This window comes from Zeus faber (genome assembly GCF_960531495.2).
Source record: "Zeus faber genome assembly, chromosome: 5".
In the NCBI taxonomy this organism is placed as follows: Eukaryota; Metazoa; Chordata; class Actinopteri; order Zeiformes; family Zeidae; genus Zeus; species Zeus faber.
In genome coordinates, this window is record NC_137192.1 from 17,483,768 (window position 1) to 17,503,054 (window position 19,287).

Genomic DNA, 19,287 nt, shown 5'->3' on the forward strand with positions numbered 1-19,287 from the left:
GAACATTGCAGAGGGTATAAATCAGCATCAGGATCCACGTGGCAAGCAACGAGTTAATCAATTCCCATTTGTAGGAGGCATCTCTATTTAGCCCCCCTATATATCAATTAAGCTTTTTTTCTGTTCACAATCCGCTCCTCGTCTCCACCCTTACCCTTTTCCTCCTCTCCACGAATGCTAAAAGTAGGACCTAGCGGGCTGAGACCGAGTGCCGTTTAGCGAGCGATGACCTGTCTTAAAAGTCAAAGATAATGGTTGCTTGGTGAGGGCGACAGACAAAGATTGTGTCCAACGAGGAGCGCAAAGGAGGAGACTGCAGGAATACGCAAGGAGTTAATTTAAAAGGGATCTGTGGAGAGGGGATGATTGGATGAGAAGCACAGGGTTGAGAAAAGAGGTAGGTGAGGTAAGGAAGCGGAGAGAATAAGGTGTGGACAGTGGGAGACAATAAACAAAGAGACTGGGGTTTAGAGGCTGAGAACAGAGCTGCACAGCAATAAGGCTTCTAATATTGATCCTTCTGGGTCAATTCAGTACACAGGGGAGCTTTACTCAAACAGTCGCCACACTCTGTGTCTTATAGGGAAAATCCAAACTGAAATCAGACCCAGACAAATGCCTTGAGAGATCCGTCTAGACAAAGAGATCTCCAATCAAGCCCCATGGATTTCCATGGAGTGTGGAAGTGCTCATTCTATTCACACGACATGACTACTTGATGAAATATAGAAGTGCAGTAGGGCTCCAGGGTCGCACATGGGACAAAATCTGTCAAGGGCTACTTAACATTTTCATTGGTCACACCAGTGCGCCTGAAATTTAGCAGGTCTGATAGAAAAAAAAAAAAATGTATTAAAAATATTTTTTTACCAGTACCAACTGGGCGTGCAAACATTTGCCTTTGAACAAATATTATAAACATAGCCTATTTTCTGTAAATTATTTTGACAGCGTATAGCGGGATTTTATGTATGAGTGACCAGGCCCTGTAGCTACTCCTCCCACATTACTCGCGCGAACGAGATAAATCGTGTTAAAACATAGTCAAATTCAAAATAAAGAGGACTATTGATTATTCTTCCCATCAAGAAGAATGCTGTGGTGCAAGTTAGACCTATCCCCGGCCCTGAAAGACCCAGCCCAGACCAGACATCGTTGTTGGAGGTAACCATTCCACCTGCCTTCCCGGTCCTATGACGTCTAATCCTGACCTAACATCAGCGGAGATGGCCTCATCTGACTCCGAGACAGAGCCAGAGCCCACCACACACAAAAAGGCCAAAACATATGCCTTTTGCCAAGAACAGCTTGTCCAATTTCAGTGGCTTGGATATGATAAAACGGCCAACATTATGCATTGCATTTATTGAAAAAGTGCGGCCAAAGCATGGTTGGGAACGGCGCTTTTGCTGTTGGAGCATCGACGTTCCGAATTGAAAAAAGCACAGTGTCTCCCAGAACCACATCCTGTGCCGTGACAGGGACGTGCCCGGCAGAGCAGCCCCTTCCCCGCAGCGTTTCAGTGGCAGGCAGCGGCAAAACGAAGCAGTCAGGAGTCAGCTGAGCGGCATATTCTGTAAGGACCCGAGAGCAGCGCACACTTTTGTGACAGTTATTTAAGTTTGACTTATTTGAGATTGTCAAGCACTTTAAGTTTATTTCTTAAACTGAGGTAATTGCTAAAAGATTTCCCTGCACCTTTGTTCTTGTTTACAATAATTTACATGATGTGTTAAGAAAATACCAATGTGTATGGGAACTGACAAAAAAGGTAACGCTTAAAATGTATTATTGCGGCGCCAAAAAGAACAGTGACATTTTTTGGGTGCTCCTATATCATGTGCTGGTGCACCTCAATGAAGAGTAAGGCGCACCAGTCTGGAGCCCTGTGCACCAAAGTAGAATTTCCCAAATGAAAACCTGTGACAGAGTCATCAATGTTTTATTAGTGCAGGTTAAGACTGCTCCTAGATATGTTAGCTACTAGGATGGGTAAATGCAGAGAAATTGCAAATTTCCCCATTGTGGTACTGATAAGGGTATATAAAATAAAAATAAAAAATGGCTGACCTGGACAGCTAACATGTCGGCATAGATTTTTAGTCAAGACAACCCAATGCACTGTGAAAAATAATCACATGCAAGAACCCATTATATAGACATCATTATTACCTTTATTTTACCTTCTAATCTTAAGATAAACCACCTTTAATAGCACTGAGCTGTGGATGCCTATCAGCATCCAACTCAACAGCTAACCATCCGGAACCCTTAAAATTTGTGATCACAATGGTGACTTGAATCAACAGTATTTTCTATTTGAAACAAAACCATTAATTGGGCTTTGAAAATAAAGCCAAGTTGAATATACTGAAGGCATCAAGATCAGTGAACATCTACCTACATAGAGAGCAGGAAGGTTTCAAGTTCAAGTGGTTTGCGTGTGTGTTTGTATGTGTGAGAAAGTGGGTATACATGTAACGTTTGAATGCATCTGAGCGTGGCAGCTAAATCTGCCATGAATGTTTGAATAATGAAGCAGTGTGATCCTTCCCTTCGTCCTTAATATAGCAAATGAATCAATCATGCAATGTCAACAAAACTGTTTACCAAGTCTACACATATCTAGTCCCTTTATGCGGCACTTAAATGAATTTGAAAATATGCATGGCATCCACATAAATATGTATGTGTTTGTGCCGACTTATAAGGCTAGCGCCCCTTACTTCAGTGATTTAGCCTCAAGAGGTGGGACGTATGTCAGCCTCTGTGTGTACGTCCTCACCTACCTAGCAGCCAGTCATATATCTAAGCTTGACAGTCCCATTACCAGAGGCAGCAAGTGTGACTCAGAAAAGAGCAATGGGATCAACACAAGTAATATTACTTTGCAGTGCTATTACACAATGCTTTCTTTTTTGATACCTTTAAGCATCATCCAAATGCTAATGCACAACAAAATTAATCAATATAAGCATGGTGAAATTGCTTTGGTTAACCTAGTAGGTGACATTAAAAGGCAAACAATAACGTTAATAGTATCTCATTAGAGAAGAATTATTGTGTCGAAACCAAGCAGCAACTACACCTCAATAAACATTCTTGCAACATTTTGGAATAGAGAAGGTTTTCCCAAAATGTTTGTCTACGTCACACAACATTCAGCAATGGAGATAGTATGATCGGTTTTGTTTCTCACAACGCTGTCCTTATGACAAAAGGATAAAAACGAATAGATGAGAAATCTCAAGCACGTCCAAAAGTGGCTGTGAAAGTTTATTGTACCAAACAATTCCCACAGTGTTCTCCCATCCTTATCAGAATTTTATGTGCCCAAATGTATTGTTTTTTCCCCCCGATTTCTTTTACAGGTACTCCTCATTTTCCGACCGAGTTCCATTCCTAAGACTAGGTCGTTAAGTGAATTGGTTGATAAGCCAGGACCGGCATTATTCACAGTAAGGGGGCGTGGCCAGTGCAAGACTGAGAACGGTGAAGAGATGAGATGTATACAGTGTATATAGTGTATATAGTATATAAAGTGTATAAATTATGCATAGTGTATATAGTCTATATCGTGTATAAAGTATATATATACAAATTACAACGCACAATACCGACTGGTCAGAGAGCTGGTTCTAAGTCCGAACGGTCGTCAAACAGGTAGGTAGTTAAGTGACGAGTACCTGTATTTAACAAATGCAGGACCTGGTCGTCGTCACTTAAGTTTGACTACATTTTTTTTAAATGGCACAAGTTTTAGAAAACAAATTGTATCTATTGTTTTCGTCACGTTTTCTGAATAAGCCTTACCAGTAGCATTTGCCATTATTCTCCAACAGTTTCTCCACCATGTGCTCCACTCTGATAAACCAGCTGGGGACAGCTTTGTAGATGAGGGGGGTGTCAGACCTGAGGACAATATATAAGGAACACGTAAGACATAAGAAAGACACTAATATAACCCTCCCACACAATTATCAAACCAATACAATCAAAGCAAATATAGTCTGAAACTCTTCATTATGGAAACAATATTTAGCCATGTTGTTCAACACGTGCGACATCTTAAACAGCTTTGTTATTGGAATAAATATACATTTGTAGTTGTTTTTTTTCCTATTTCCAATCTGCATCAAATAAATCTAAATCACTGAAGTAAGAGTCATCTAAAATGCCAGAAACAGTATTTGACATGCCCTTGATTTGACCTTAACACTTTAAAGTATCCATCAATTCAGTTAATTGGTTGTCCTAGTGACCGTTTAAAGGGGTATGTTTATTTTCCATTCCAAAACTCTACAGTGTATTTCCCAATAAATTCTACCATGAGTGCAGCCTTGCAAAAACATCAATAATGAATGATGTGCTTTTACACTCAATGCAACAATCTACTGTAGGAATGAAGGGCAGAAGAAAGCAGTTTTCCTGTTGGTTAAACTTGAATGGGATAATAGTATCAAAATATGTACTCAAAAAATAGGTTTATTTGGGGGTTTTCCCCTTACCTAGGACCTATTAAAATGTTCTCATTTAGAAACGCAGATATATTCACCAAAACCATTTACAAGTTACAATTGAGAGAGTAAGAACCATGCTGATTTGAGCATTTTAGCAATTAAAGTTGATTAATGTCCATGCTGAAAATAGGAAAATCATAATTCATTTGCAATATAAAACATTAGATCATACTGTATGCTACAATGACTCAGTTATTGTTCTACAATCTGAAAGCCTTTTGTACTCTGATTCAGAGCTACATAAATCAACGCAACTTGACTCAAAGTATCTTCTCGCAAGCCAAGACTGACAAATTGCATTTCTGTAAACATTAACTACAATTTTAGCCAAGTGAGAAATTACTATGCAGGAACCAGGGTACTCAAACGTGCCAGCCAGCTTGGCCAGAACCTCTTCTACCTCTCTTTGCAGCTGAAGAAGGTTCAACAGGTATGGAGAACCCACATTATCCTATTGCCAAAGAAATGACATTCCAGCTACATGCCGTTGTCACTGACTTCACAAATCACAATTTTTTTTTATTATTATTATTTTTTATATATATATATATATATATATATATATATATATATATATATATATATATATATATATATATATATATATATATATATATATATATATGGCAGAAAGAGTTCCTGGTCGGCTAGTGACATCTGGCTTCAAGGTTTGTAGGGGCTTTGCATGTTTGGATGTCTTTTCCCCAATTGCAGTTGACTTGTGACACAAGAAGTATCAAGATATAAAGAATCACACTTTGATTTGGCAAAGGACATTTTCATGTACAAGGTTATTGTGCTGTTATGATAGGTTTTGTTACAATGGCTAGTTCCAGATAATTTTTTTTAAATGGATTTGAAAATCTATATGCTAAAAGGTGCACTGTATTTTCATTTCCCCAATCTGGCAGTCTGTGACGTACATACTATGAATTAAAGGTTTGTCAAAGGAAGGACAACTCTTGAATTTTCCAACATATGGCAAACAGACTCAACAAGCTGGTGAAAAGGGACAGCTCTGTTGTAGGGTTGGAACGCTGCATACAGGTGGCAGTGGTAAAGAGGCCATAGCTAAAGTCCATCTTGGATTACTCCCCCCATCCCCCGTATGATGAGCTGAAGCCGTGGAGGAGTAGCTTAAGATCCATGCCCAGGTGCAATGCAGAACGCACCAGAATTTGTTCTGTTCTGAGTTACCCTCTGGGGGCTAAGTATTATCTCATCTATTGCCTCAACGTGTTAAAAATAAATTGAAAATAAATGTACTTCTGATGAGGTCAAAAATTACCCTATTCAGATTATGATTTGTTATTTCTGGCAAGGGGTGGGGGTTCATCCCCCAGGATTGACTGGAGTACTTACTATTTTAAGTACTTTTATTTCCTGAAATGACATGTTTTAACTGAAAGGCTGAAAGTTTGAGCTATTCTCCAGGAGTGTTAATTTGGGACTCAAAACCATATCTACAAATATTTACTTAAGTTAATTAATCCTTTGCAGGTCAAGTTATAAGAGGAGGTGTGCTTAAAATGAGTCTAAGGCCAAAGCATTAGGGAAAAAAAGCAGTGAATGTGCCAATAAAGTATGTATGGAATAAGTCTATGCGAAACAAAACTTTTTTTGTGTCAGATATTTATTCGAAATGTACGGACGCCTGCAGCCATCTATTCCTGCAGTGGGAAACTATTTGTGCTTGAACTGCCTTGGAGAGCACCCTATTCTAACAGGAGATGACTTGCTGGTCTCCATGACCAGACTCTCACCACCTCCTTATAATTACTGTTACATATAGGATATACATAACGTATTGTGCTGTTATCTAAAAACAATTATGTAAAGGCACATGGACGGCTTTAATTTTGGATTTAATCAAGCCGACAACAGATTAAGTTTGAAGGAAACACAAAACAATCTAGTCTAAGTAAAGTGTCTTACCTCCAACAGAAGGGGTAGTTGTGCTTGCATGAGCTAGCAATGACCAGGCGGCCCGTCTCCTTCAGCAACTTGATGATGTTCTTGTCAGCATCCTACAAATTTAACAAAAAAATATATATATTTATGAAAATTTACAATGATGTTGAAATGAAGTGCCATTATTTAAATGTGTACTTGGTCCATCTTGAAATTTTACACTGAATCACAAAAAAGTCTTGTGAAAAGAAAAATACAAATATGAAAATGAATAAATTAATACACTTTACCAAATGTTCTAGTACATTGAGGGAACACATTTTTAAATTGTATTTCAAACACATGGTTTATACTTAAAATTAAAAACCAGAAAAACATGGCATGCTGAACAACGCACGTTAGATATTTACAAATGTACGTAAGTAACAAATTACGTGGAGGACTAATAAATATAATTTCATCTGTAAATTAATCTTACATCCAACTTCATACGGTCTTGTTTAGCTTATGTAACCCATAGTGTATATACCATTATTGCCTGACTACGTATGAGTATCCATTCAATATTAGTCAACACAAATAATTACCCATCTAATTTATCTAGAAATATTCTATACAATTGAGTAAATTTGAAATAAACAACTTAAATGTGCCATCTTGAAAGCTTTTATCACACACACACACACACACACACACACACACACACACACACACACACACACACACACACACCTCTCTAATATCATATCATACAGTGTGCCTGGTACTGGTTTGTTGGACTTTACCTCTGTGTAGATGCTAGAGACATGGATACATTTGCTTTGTCCCGAACCTAGCAGTGTCCCTCAACATTTGTTACTTCTTGTCTCATTAGAACTCAGCCAGTGGCTGGTTGGTTGGTTTAGAGTGTGAACCCATTTGATCATGGGGTGGAACAAGAGGAAGAAGGGCTTACTTAATAATACTGTCCCTCACAGTAATTTCCACATATCTGTGATTTGTCATCTTGTTGCCACAACACGTACTTTATTAGCCATAGTTACCTGTTGCAGACCTACAAACAGGAGGCAGAGCCAGACATTTTGGTCCGCTTCAGTTAGCCCCATCACACCCTATTGCCTGATATGCATGTTTAGCAGACTAAAGCTGGCTTAATACAGTCAAAAATACTTTATCTATGAAATCATTGTTGTATTCTACAATAAAAATAAAAAAGTCGCTATTGTAACCGTTTCAAGAGCAAATGGACAACTCAGTGAACTGATAACGTGTTAAACTGTTTCTCAGACTGCCTGTAATGAAACTTTAAATGAGAAAGTAGAAGGAGCTAGGCGACATCAAGGGAGGAAAGACTGAGTTAGGAAGGAGTGAACTCAACCAGCTAGGGCAGCAAAAACACATCCAATAGGATAGACTCAAACATTTAGTTCAACGGAAATAAATCAAAAATGCTTTATTGTATGCAATCATCACATCAAGCTTTATTAGATAGTTAAGGTAAACATCATTGTATTGTAAATAAATGTCAGTTCAAACACAAGATTTGGGTTTGTCAGGGAAAGGCTAGAGACAAGTGGATGTTTTGCTTGGTTTGAAATGTGTTCCTCTTTTAGCAACACAGGGTTGTTTCACTGCGAAGACAGTGATATCATTATAATTGATTACAAAGTTAATTAGGATCCATAGGAGAGATATGCAAGAATGGGTAGCTGTGCAACCAAAGGGCAGGGCAAAATGGTAAAGAAAGCAGTGAAAGAGTGCTGTTAAAAGTAATGGGAATATCGGTGAACAGGGAAATTACCGTACATTGTGACAGGAGGGAGATGGTTATGGAGAAAGAATAAACATGATCCAAAACGTTGGATCAGAAGTTTTACTTTCTAATTTAAAGTTCATGGTGGGTACTGCGAAAAAAAAGGGACAGCAGACAGACATTCTTGGTATATGGGTGGGGGTGGCATTATTACTAGTCAAGGTAAGATGAGAAGGATGACGAAAGAGTGACATTTGGAAAATTAAGCCTGGTCCATCGCTTTGCGATGTCGAGACGGTCTTCTCTACAACTGCTTTGGATCTGAAGCACTGCTCTGCCTTCAGAAGCCTTTAGAGCCCCAATGGAGGGTCAGCTGCGATTCCAAGCCTCTGTTCCTCCCCTTCCAGCAGTTTTCTGTAGGTGGCAATCTCTGCATCTAGCTTTAGCTTAATGTGCAGCAGATCCTGGTAGTCCTGCAGGTACTTGGTCATCTCCAGTTTGGTCTCACAGAGCTGGGCTTCCAACTGGATAATGATGCCCTCGAGGTTTCCCACCTTGTCCATGTGGGCCATCCCAATGTCCTCCAGGTGCTGCTCAAGGGCTGCATTCTGAGCCCTCAGCCCATCAATCTGATTCTGCAGGTCAGTTACTTGGTTTTGAAAAGTAGTAATCTCGCCCTTCATGGTCTTCATCTGGTTTTCATGCTTGCTGGCATGCTCTTTGAGGGTGTGAAACTTGCTCTTGTACCACTTTTCTGCCTCCTGAACATTGCGGGCGGCAACTGATTCTATCTCGGCTCGCATGTTGCGCAAGTAGGCAGCTAGGTCAGGCCGGTCACCATCAAGCTCGGACGCAATTTTTGAGTCCTCTATCTGCTTCATGAGGTCAGCCACTTCTTCATCGTGAAGTTTCTTTAGGAACTCAAGCTCAGCCACCAACTGTTCGACACATTTCTCCAGTTCAGCTTTCTGCAGTGTGGCATTGTCGACATCTTGACGGAACTCCCTCAGGATCATCTCTGCTTCTTCTTTGAGTGCCAGTTCTTCCTCCAGCTTAAGCCTCCACACTTCAACCTCCTCTTCAATATACCCTCGCTCAATATCAGCCGCTCCCTTTTCATTGGTCAGAGACTCAATGAGCTCCCGCACCTCCTTGAATTTGAGCTCATACTCTTCTGCAATCCCTGTGGGGCCACCTTTGTAGCGGCTCTGCAGGCCTGCCAACTCAGCTTGTAGGGCAGAGTTCCTCTGTTCTAGTGCCTGGACCTTCTCAATGTATCCAGCAAACCTAATGTTCAGCTCCTGCATCTCCTCCTTCTCGTTTGCATGTTGCTGGTGTATCTCTGTGCCCAGCTCGATGGCTTGGCTCTGGAAACCAGAGCGTCCGCGGCTGTCGTACGAGGATCCCCGGCAACGCGATGGGGACGGGCTCTGGACCCTCACCCTGCTACTGGAGCCACTGACCTGCAGACTCTTCTGGGAGTAAGATGCTGCCCTCATGGTGTATGCCAATAAATACTGGACCTGAACTGCTTTAGCACTGCTTGGTCCGCTCTTGTTGATTTCTCTCCGCTTGTCCCACCCTGCAACTGACGGACTCTCGGATCAGCCACACTAAGGTTTTATAGCGCCACAAAGAATGTCTCAAACAGCCTTGAAACTCACGCTTGGTTTTGATATATTTCAAATGAGGATTATGACAGACATTAGAAGCACTGTACCACTATGTTCTTTATTAGCTAGCGCTGCATTGCTAGCGGCCAAACGGGTGGAGTTCACGCCCTCGTATTTACACCTTGGCATGAAATAGTGATCTGAGAATGTATGACTGCTATTTTTCACTCACCAGTCACATTGGGCAGATGTGAGGTTGGGTGTGTGAGGAAAGAAGAGGGCATCACGTGCATTGTTCAGCAATGACGATGTGCTTTGACAGCAAGTTTTCCTCTACAACTTCCCAATGCAACTGTGACATCCCTTACCTCACTCTTCTGCTTGCAGGGTTCAAAGTAAAAAAACAAAATGAAAAATAAAAAATCCTGAGCCTGAAATGTTCTTGACCAAAATACCGTTCTGGACTGCAATACTGCGACTTTAAACTGACAAGTTAACAATTAGCAACTTTGAAGTGCTTCCTTCTGAAAAACAGATAATTAAATAATGGAAAATAAATAATGAAGAACGAAAAAAATACAAGTGAGTCAAGACCATTAAGACTCCAGGAAATCTTTTGGATCCAGCATAAGGGCTGATGTGTCGGCAATATTTACTTTCCTGCTTGCTAGATGTTGTGTTGAAACTTTGGCCAGATCATCATCATAAAAGCGAACGAGGACATTGAGAACTTTGTTCAGGCTAGTGGCTTCATCAACATTCAGTGAAAACATTCATTTTTTCAGCTTCTCAGATAAACATTGCCTGAACTCTGGGGCAATGCCATGGGTATTTAAATAGCTGGCATGTTGATTTGAAACACAGTTGTGTCAAGGCAGTGTTGTCTTCAGATATCTTTTTACAGTACACGGACTGATCAGTGGCTGAGCAATTGTGAAGGATAGATAAGGACAGATAATGTTCTGAAATGAACGTGCACACACGTATTTTCTGATCGCAAACACGGCCGATCATGGATGCCGAAGTGGCAGCAGTAACTGCCACCCTCGGTAACTTGGTGGTATGTCAGAGTACGCAGGCAGCAGCTTTTTTGACTGGGATGAAATTGATGACAAATGAGCACTTTCTTGCTGCTGGTGCCGTAGCCTCCTCGAGCACATTGTGCAGAAACAAATCTCGGCTCCCTTAATTTGTGGCACCAAGTGCCAAACGGTGTCCCGCCTCCACCAGTTTCATCTATACATGCCCAGCGCCATTTGTTCCTAACCGCTTTCACAACTTTTTTGAGCAGTGCTGCAGGTAGCGTGTTAACACCGCATCAGTGGTCTTGCAATAGTAGCTCTTTTATCTTTGGATAAAAGAATAACTGGATTACTCTCATACCATTTGTTGGTGAAATACTACTTTGCTTCGCTGAACATGGATGTATAAACCGCATCCAAAACAAAACCCCACTTGGACTGAGTTTTTTATTTTTTCCCCCCTTGTGAATAGTTTGAATCTAAAACGGCCATTAGCAGGAAATCTGGCACAGTGCCGGAGAACTTTAAGCCCTGTGCTCAGTGAAGTTATGTATGAGGACAATGATTCTATCTTGTCTCACATAACCCAATATAAAAAGAATCAACCACCAAGACAAGAGACACAGACAATACAGAGACATGTTCAAAGAACAAGGGAATCAAATAAAAAATAATTTGGAAATAGGAAGAGGGGTAAATAGCATGGATTCCACCCTGCGCAAAATGGCGATCAAATGTTGGAGTTCACCTGGTAGACAGTATATTGATCATGCATTTGTGTCAACACATCCAACAGAGCCTCTTTCCAAGGGCAGAATATCAGAAATGTCTACAAGTTTAATGGTCTTGTAAACGTCTGTCATGCACTTACCTTGACATACTGTCCAACAAATTCAGTGACCTCAGGGGTAAAGCAGCCTGAGGCATCCACAGGGCAGACTGGGACTTGGTCCTTCTGGATAATGTTGTACTCCATGCAGACTCTAAAATCATCCTATAAAAAAAAAAAGACAAACTTAAAACTAAACTTTCAATCTTCAATGTAAGACCTAAGTTTGTAAATGATAAATTGCATTAATTCTTTATCTGGCAGTGTGCCTATTCCATGTGGTTTTAAGACATAAAATGGGTTATATCTTTGTAAGAAAAATAAACTATATATTATATTTATGATATTTTGAAGGAGATCAGTGTAATACGTTTGCCATGACCTCATTATGGAAAAATGCATGAGCAGCAGTATATAAAAATCATCAATGAAAATATGATTACCATTTCATGTACAGACCCGCTGACAGGGAACATTTAACCCATTTACATGCAAATGAAGTGAAGCGAGGATTAAAGCAGTGCATGAAAGAAAGAAAGAAAGACACACTGGCCATTTTTTAGTATTCGATAGATACCGAGTCATTTGACAAAGTCATTACATCCACTACACTAAGTACACAGGAAAAGGCTAATAATGTCAAATGCCAAACCAATTCATGTCGTAGCAATGAAGAGCATTGGTAATTGTTACTTTTGTTTATTATTCACTTGAGCACTTAAAGAGGTACCAAAGACTGGCATGAAAAGCTGATAAAGTAGGAACATAATTTTCAACAGTCAGTTGTTTTGGTATATGATGATAATACAAAAGCCAGGGGAGGGGGGGAGCCAGTATTCATCTCTTTATTCCATTACAGCTTATTACTTTGGATCCTTCTATTTTGCCAGTGAAAAGATAAGGAGGTAAGGGGCAACAGTGGGATAAAGTGAGGACAAAGACTGAAAAAGGCCCAACTCACAGCTCCAAAGTAAGGTGCCTGATGGACCACTCCTGTACCCTCCTCCTCCCTGACGTAGTTATCGGTCACTACCTGGAACGCACCGGTCTCCCCACACTAGTGTGAAGAGGAAGAGAAGAATGAGGTGAATGGTTCAGACAGCAAGATACAGTGATAAAACAAAAGTAAACACTTGAGAGGTAAAATGGAGGCCAGAGATGGATGATAATAGTTTGTAATTTAATAGGTCATTAAGAGTGAAACCTGTAGTTCTGGCATCACACTGTGCAAACAGCCACAGGCAAGAACAGAGTCTACAAACCTTGGCAAAGTACTGGAAAAGAGGCTTGTATTTCTTCCCTTTCAGCATCTTGCCAGGGAATCTGCAAGACAAAAATAAAGTAAAGGATAGGATTCTCTTTTTCGCTATTATTTAGTATAGTTATTCGCTAACTATTAAAATGTTTTGCTTGAACAAGATTGGTGGTGGTCAACCTGTGGCTCATAGACCCCCCCGGTGTGGCCTGCCAACATCGAGAGAGAACTATATATACATATATCCATATCTAAATACACACATTACTTGTTTACAGTTAACCCTTTATTCATGATTTGTCAAACAGATTAAGTACATATTAAAGTGTGATACTGAGCATTGCTGATTCACAAGACAGAAATTGAGCGTTGCTCAATATCACATTAATTTAATTCATCTGGATGAGATGATTGCGATAGCAAGGCTTTAATGTTTATAAAATGTTTATAAACATGGTACCACTTGCATCATGGAATAAGCCATGTGTTTTTACAGCAAATGAATTTCCCTAACCTTCTAGTTGGACAGAAAGACGGTGCTGGCCAAATAGGAAAGATTGACCTACTTAAAAATATTCTGCATTCCATTTCCCGCTTCATTTTCTCATGTTTTTTTTTTTTTTTTTTTTTTAACTTCATGGCAGTGAACTGCACCCCACCTTACTCTTCCCATTTTTGGATCTGCACTCTCCCTTTGATGCACCATCAATCACTGAGCTGGGAAATAGATTTAGATTTCCTGTGACTGGAAGAACAATCAGTTTGAATATATCCACACACACACACACACACACACACACACACACACACACACACACACACACACACACACACACACACACACACACACACACACACACACACACACACACACACACACACACACACACACACACACACACACCAAATCTTATTTAATAAGAAAAAGCATAAAAAAAAAAAAAAAAACAGCTGTGCTAATCACTATCCTCTTGCTATAAGACCAGCTTGAAAGTACCTGAAAAAGGGGAATCAAATTGGAATAAAACAAATATATAACTATTGACCATGCCAAAAGAGTTGAAAAGACAAGTTTTGAGTGAGGAAAGGAAGGTTTCAATTCTGGCTTTACTGGCAGAGCGATACAGTGAACATCAGGTCACTTGCATCCTTAAAATTTCAAAGACGGCAGTTCATAAGAACAAGGTCGAGCAGCAGACATTGGGGACAACAAAGTGACAGACCGGCAGAGGGCGAAAACGACTCTCCACTGACCGGGATGACCGCCAACTCATTCGAAATGTCACTCAACATCGGTAGGATGACATCAAGTGACTTACAAACGCAATGGCAAACGGCAGGGTGTAGTTGTAGGTGAAGTGCACGGCGAGGACTGTTCAAAACAGGCTCCTCGGGACAGGGCTGAGGTCGTACAAAGCTAGAACAAAGCCCTTCATCAATGAGAAGCAGAGAAGGGCCAGGCTGCGGTTTGCAAAAGACCATACGGATTGGACCGTAGAGGACTGGAGTAAGGTCATCTCTGATGAATCCAATTTTCAGCTTTGCCCAAAACCTGGTCGTCTAATGGTTAGACGGAGACCTGGAGAGGCCTACATGCCACAGTGCCTCGCACCCACTGTGAAATTTGGTGGAGGATCTGTGATGATCCGGGGGGGTGCATCAGCAAGGCTGGAATCGGGCAGACTTGTCTTTGTGAAGGACGCAGGTATCAAGCCACGTGCACGGTTGTCCTGGAAGAACACTTGCTTCCTTCTGCCCTGACAATGTTTCCCAACTCTGAGGATTGTCCCCCCCCCCCAGCAGGACAATGCTCGGTGCCACACAGCCAGGTCAATCGAGGTGTGGATGGAGGACCACCAGATCAAGACCCTGTCAGGGCCAGCCCAATCTCCCGACCGGAACTCCATTGAAAACCTCTGGAACGTGATCAAAGAGGAAGATGGATGGTCACAAGCCATCAGACAAAGCCGAGATGCTTTTTGGCCAGGACAACAGCAACGCGAAAGACTGGTGGAGAGCGTGCCAAGACGCATGAAAGCCACTAAAAATAAGGGTTATTCCACCAAATATTGATTTCTGAACTCTTTGTATGTTAAAATATTAGTATAGTGTAAAAATTTATATTAACTTGTTTTCTTTCTCGAGGTCTGAAAACACTGCCACTTGTTATTTTGACCAGTTGTCATTTCCTGCAAATAAATGCTCTAAATTACAATATTTGTATTTGTGATTTGGAAGAAATGTTGTCTGTAGCTTATAGAATACAACTAAATTGTTCATTTTACTCAAACACATACCTACACATAGAAAAACCAGAGAAACTGATAATATTGCAGTGTTTTTTTTTTCTAAACAGCAGGGCCTGGATTTAAAACCTCAACTTTATTACAAAATTTGACGTTAAACACTCACCCGTTTTTTTTTTTCTATTTGTGTAATTTAAATTTACACAGAATACTAATTTCCCACTACCTTGTCACCTCTTAACATTATTCTGCACTAAAGATCTGTTGCAATCTGACAATACATTATAAATCTTACAATGTATAGGATTGTGATATTGAAGGTGCCAGTTTGCAGGATTTGATTATATCTGAGACTTTGTTGCATGGATAATAGATATGGCTCTATCCAGAACCTGATAAAAGCACCATTGTGTAATGTTCACAATGGTGGTCAAAGTACTTAAGGCTGGGATGGAAGCCTGTAGCTCTCTCGCTGGCGCGTCCCTTCAGGAGCCCGTATAGGGCCACCCATCACTCACTTGTCCAAAAGAGTGTATTCGCTCTCAGCCTTGAACAGAGCCCCGAGCCTGGCCTCCATCATGATGTAAGTCTTGTCTGTGGTGTTATCTGGAATTCAGAAAATAGACAGAGGTTCAAGTTCAAGCTCAAGAGATTATTTGTCACATACATATACATACGGTCATACATATATGCAGCGAAATGTCATGACACCCGGTGATTACGCACAATAAGCTCTAAGAATACTAAAAAATACCAAAATGTGCGTAATCGACACAAGGTGAGATACATGTAAGCGAATAAAACAGGGCCCCTCCATCCAACTCAATGCCAGGCTCTTATACTGAGAGTTTTCATTTTACAGCTTCCACACTATTACATTCCTGTGGATATGTATACAATTCTTCAATGACGCTAGTACACTGGCAAAAGTGTACATGTAGTTGTTGATTCTTTGTGCCCATATTAGGGCTGAAGGGCAGGGCTTCCAGTGAACGAGGGACTGGTAAATCCCTTTGAAACAGACGCTGTGATAAAGGGTTATGATTTAGGTACTGAGTGCATCTAGACCTGAACCCAATCATAGCACAACTGTACTACAGGCATGTGCAGAAGGAGGCCTACAGATCACAGTGGACCCCTTAGCTGCATTCTTACTCTTCAACTCACACCACTATGAGACTCTATGAAACTCACGCCAAGTAGGAGAATACTGCAAGCTCGATTAAAGAGTTGGTCATTTTATTCTTAATATCTGTCGTATCAAATGGCTCAAGAATATTATATATTTAATAATAAATTATTTAATCTACATTTTGTTTGATCATCATCACCCATGATTCTAAACCACTAAAAGAGCACCCGGTTTGTTAAGTATGTATGTCCAAAGTTCCTTCCCACTAGTGACTGAGTAGAGTAGCAGACCAGAAGAGCTACTTGGAGATCAACTAACACAGCCTTTGTGAATATCAGAACAGACCACACAGTTTAAGTGAGCGTAAGAGAGAGTTTGGGGTGGTCCAGCATTGATAAAAGATGCCTCCTCTACTCAAGGGTGTGGTAAATGAATGCGCAGCTCATAGCTGCTGCTTTCTAGCTGAGCTGCTCATGAAGTTAGATAGAAAGCCTGAAAGAAAGAGTTGAAAGGAAAACAGACAAAGAGCAAATCAAACTATCAGGGTACAGAATCGGGTGGGCACAAAGCTAAAGAAATGTTAGACACTGGGATGAGGACAGTTGGATAGAAACAGATGAGAGAGAATACAAACAGCAGTCATTGGTATTCCAGAGCGGTCTCCCATGCAGCATGGTGCAGGCTGTACAGTTAAGCAAGCTGCCTCAACTGTATTTCAACACTGCACCCTGCAGGACGATACAGGCCATGAACACAGACATGACTCAAGGCAAATCTAGGTCATCCTGGTAAAAATCCACCAGATTCTCACAAAAGGAACCAAAGGCTACACGAGGACACAAACCACTAGCTACCTCTCTAGAGTATATTTTGATATATATATTTGAGCAAGGACAGGCCTTTTTTTAAACTGACCTCATTTGAAATTCATCCATCACTCTTGTGAACCACTTGCATATCCATGAACATATGGAAAGTGTGCATGCACATACAATACTGTCTATCACCCACAGTGGACACACATTATGAGACGCCGCTACAGTATAAAGTAAAATAAAGATTCCATTATAACAGATTTGACAGGGGCAAAAGGAGATATAAACCTATCCAAATACAGGGTTTAAACAACTAAGCAGTTGTGATCCTATCCTAACCTTATATATGTATATATGTTTGCCTGTTCGTGTGTGTGCGCTCAAATTTGTGTCGCACACCATTCCTCCGATCACCTCCAAAATTTGTCAAAACACTCTTCAGGGGTCTGGCCTTTGCATAGGGTGGTTTTCATTTCATTTAAATAAACACTCACTTTTAGTTTTTGTTATCATTACTTATTCATGAATGCGGAATTTAATACTAATGTCACAAAGAAGAAGGAAGAAAGGGGGAGCAAAGGCAGGAAGGAAGGAGGAAGAAGGAGGGAGTGAGGAAGGAAGGGAATGCATAATCCCAGTGGCATTTTCAGCAAAATACTTCAAAAACATGTTTTCAGGACCTCAGAGACCAATATTACCATGCACAAAAGGAGCATAATAGGTATTAAAAAAAAAAAAAAAAAAAAAAATGTATATATATATATATATATATATATATATATATATATATATATAAATAAAATTAATATATTTTCTTTTTCTTGGTTGAAGGTCCAGATTTTGATTTTTGTTCTGAACATTGTTCAGAACAGAATGAAGACATGGGGACGATATATCGCATGGTCTTTGTTGGGAAAGTTAAAAACCTGTTCCATTTTTCCCGATCCATGGTTAATAGGAAAGTTTCATTGTCATCCAAGGTTTGGTAATGCCCGAAAGGAACACACAAACCTGGGATGACTATGAAACTTTCCTGTTGGAATCATCCATACAAACAACCAGTATTACTAGTGATAAAATCACGGTTCATTGGAAAAAAGCCAAGGGTCCAGGACTGCATGCATAACAGCTTCGGGAGATGAGTCAGCTACAAGTCCCAAATAGCACTGCTCTACGGATACGATTGTTTTTGATCATCCAATCTTGCTTGGATCCACAGTCGCTGCTCCTATTCTCATGCATTTAACATTTTTAATGAATCATTAACATAAAAAATAATAACCTTTAACATCTGTGGGGCGAGTGACAGTCCTACATTCTGATAGCATTAGCTACACATTATGGTAGGTACGGTACACGGTCAAAAGCTTCATTGTATCACGTTCAATTGCTCACATGTAAACAAACCAAATTTCACGAAAATCGGTTCAGAAGTCTGAATCTCTCAAAACACATTGTATTTGTTGACCAGCGGATCTTGACCGCTCTGATACAGCGGACGCGCAGATGCATACTGGCGACACACAGCATGCATCTGTCTTGTCCGTCTTCTTTTCACTGCAACTCTGCACCAAGAGTTAGGGAATTATTACTTTAAAAAGAAACAGCGGCAGTAAAACTGTGTTTCACTGTGATGGTTGCATTTTGCATTTAATCCACCGTTCGCATGCGTGCCGAACCGTGGAGAGTGATCTGTACGGATCCACTACATTCCGTTACGACACTAGATAAAACCATTGATGGAGATATGAACGCTACCAAAAAGTGAGGCCAAACTATATTGATCGCCCCCTGGTGGCTAGCTGCAGAATAGGTGTTTCTACAGGAGTCTGTTCACACTGATTTAGGCTTTAAAATTGTAATAAATTGTGTAAGAAAGTGGAAAATAAAAAACAATGGGCTGATTAGGCCTAAATACATTTATTTATTTGAAAGTCCGGCCCCAGTGTCTGTGTCGAAAAATCCTGGCCCTTGCACAAATGTAGTTGATGGGTTGGGTCTAAGTCTAAGGGATAAGTCTCCTGGGCTACTCTAGGACCCCTGATCCTAAAACAATAGGGCAAAAAATGCTTCCAGCACTTTAATACTCAGTCCCGGTTCTTACAAAAACAATGCTAATTTTACAGTTATTAAGAAGAACATAAAATATAATACATTTTTATTTCATGTGGAAACTGTATTTTGTTTCCAT

At 40.4% G+C, this 19,287-nt stretch overlaps 2 protein-coding genes across 2 annotated transcripts in view; both read right to left on the reverse strand.

Moving 5' to 3' along the window:
• Nucleotides 1–19,287, reverse strand: part of iars1 (isoleucyl-tRNA synthetase 1) — a 55,503-nt gene that overhangs the window by 31,370 nt on the left and 4,846 nt on the right. Inside the window, exons 8-13 of the mRNA XM_080000312.1 lie at nucleotides 15,668–15,755; nucleotides 12,911–12,971; nucleotides 12,610–12,705; nucleotides 11,691–11,813; nucleotides 6,456–6,547; nucleotides 3,814–3,912 (exon numbers count right to left, since the gene is read on the reverse strand). Coding sequence (XP_079856438.1) covers nucleotides 3,814–3,912; nucleotides 6,456–6,547; nucleotides 11,691–11,813; nucleotides 12,610–12,705; nucleotides 12,911–12,971; nucleotides 15,668–15,755 — 559 coding nt within the window. The remainder of the gene's footprint in view (nucleotides 1–3,813; nucleotides 3,913–6,455; nucleotides 6,548–11,690; nucleotides 11,814–12,609; nucleotides 12,706–12,910; nucleotides 12,972–15,667; nucleotides 15,756–19,287) is intronic.
• LOC307230166 (vimentin) lies at nucleotides 8,535–9,683 on the reverse strand (the record flags this gene model as incomplete). Its single annotated transcript, XM_080000402.1, has 1 exon — nucleotides 8,535–9,683. The coding sequence occupies one exon, from the start codon at nucleotides 9,681–9,683 to the stop codon at nucleotides 8,535–8,537; it is 1,149 nt and encodes a 382-aa protein (XP_079856528.1).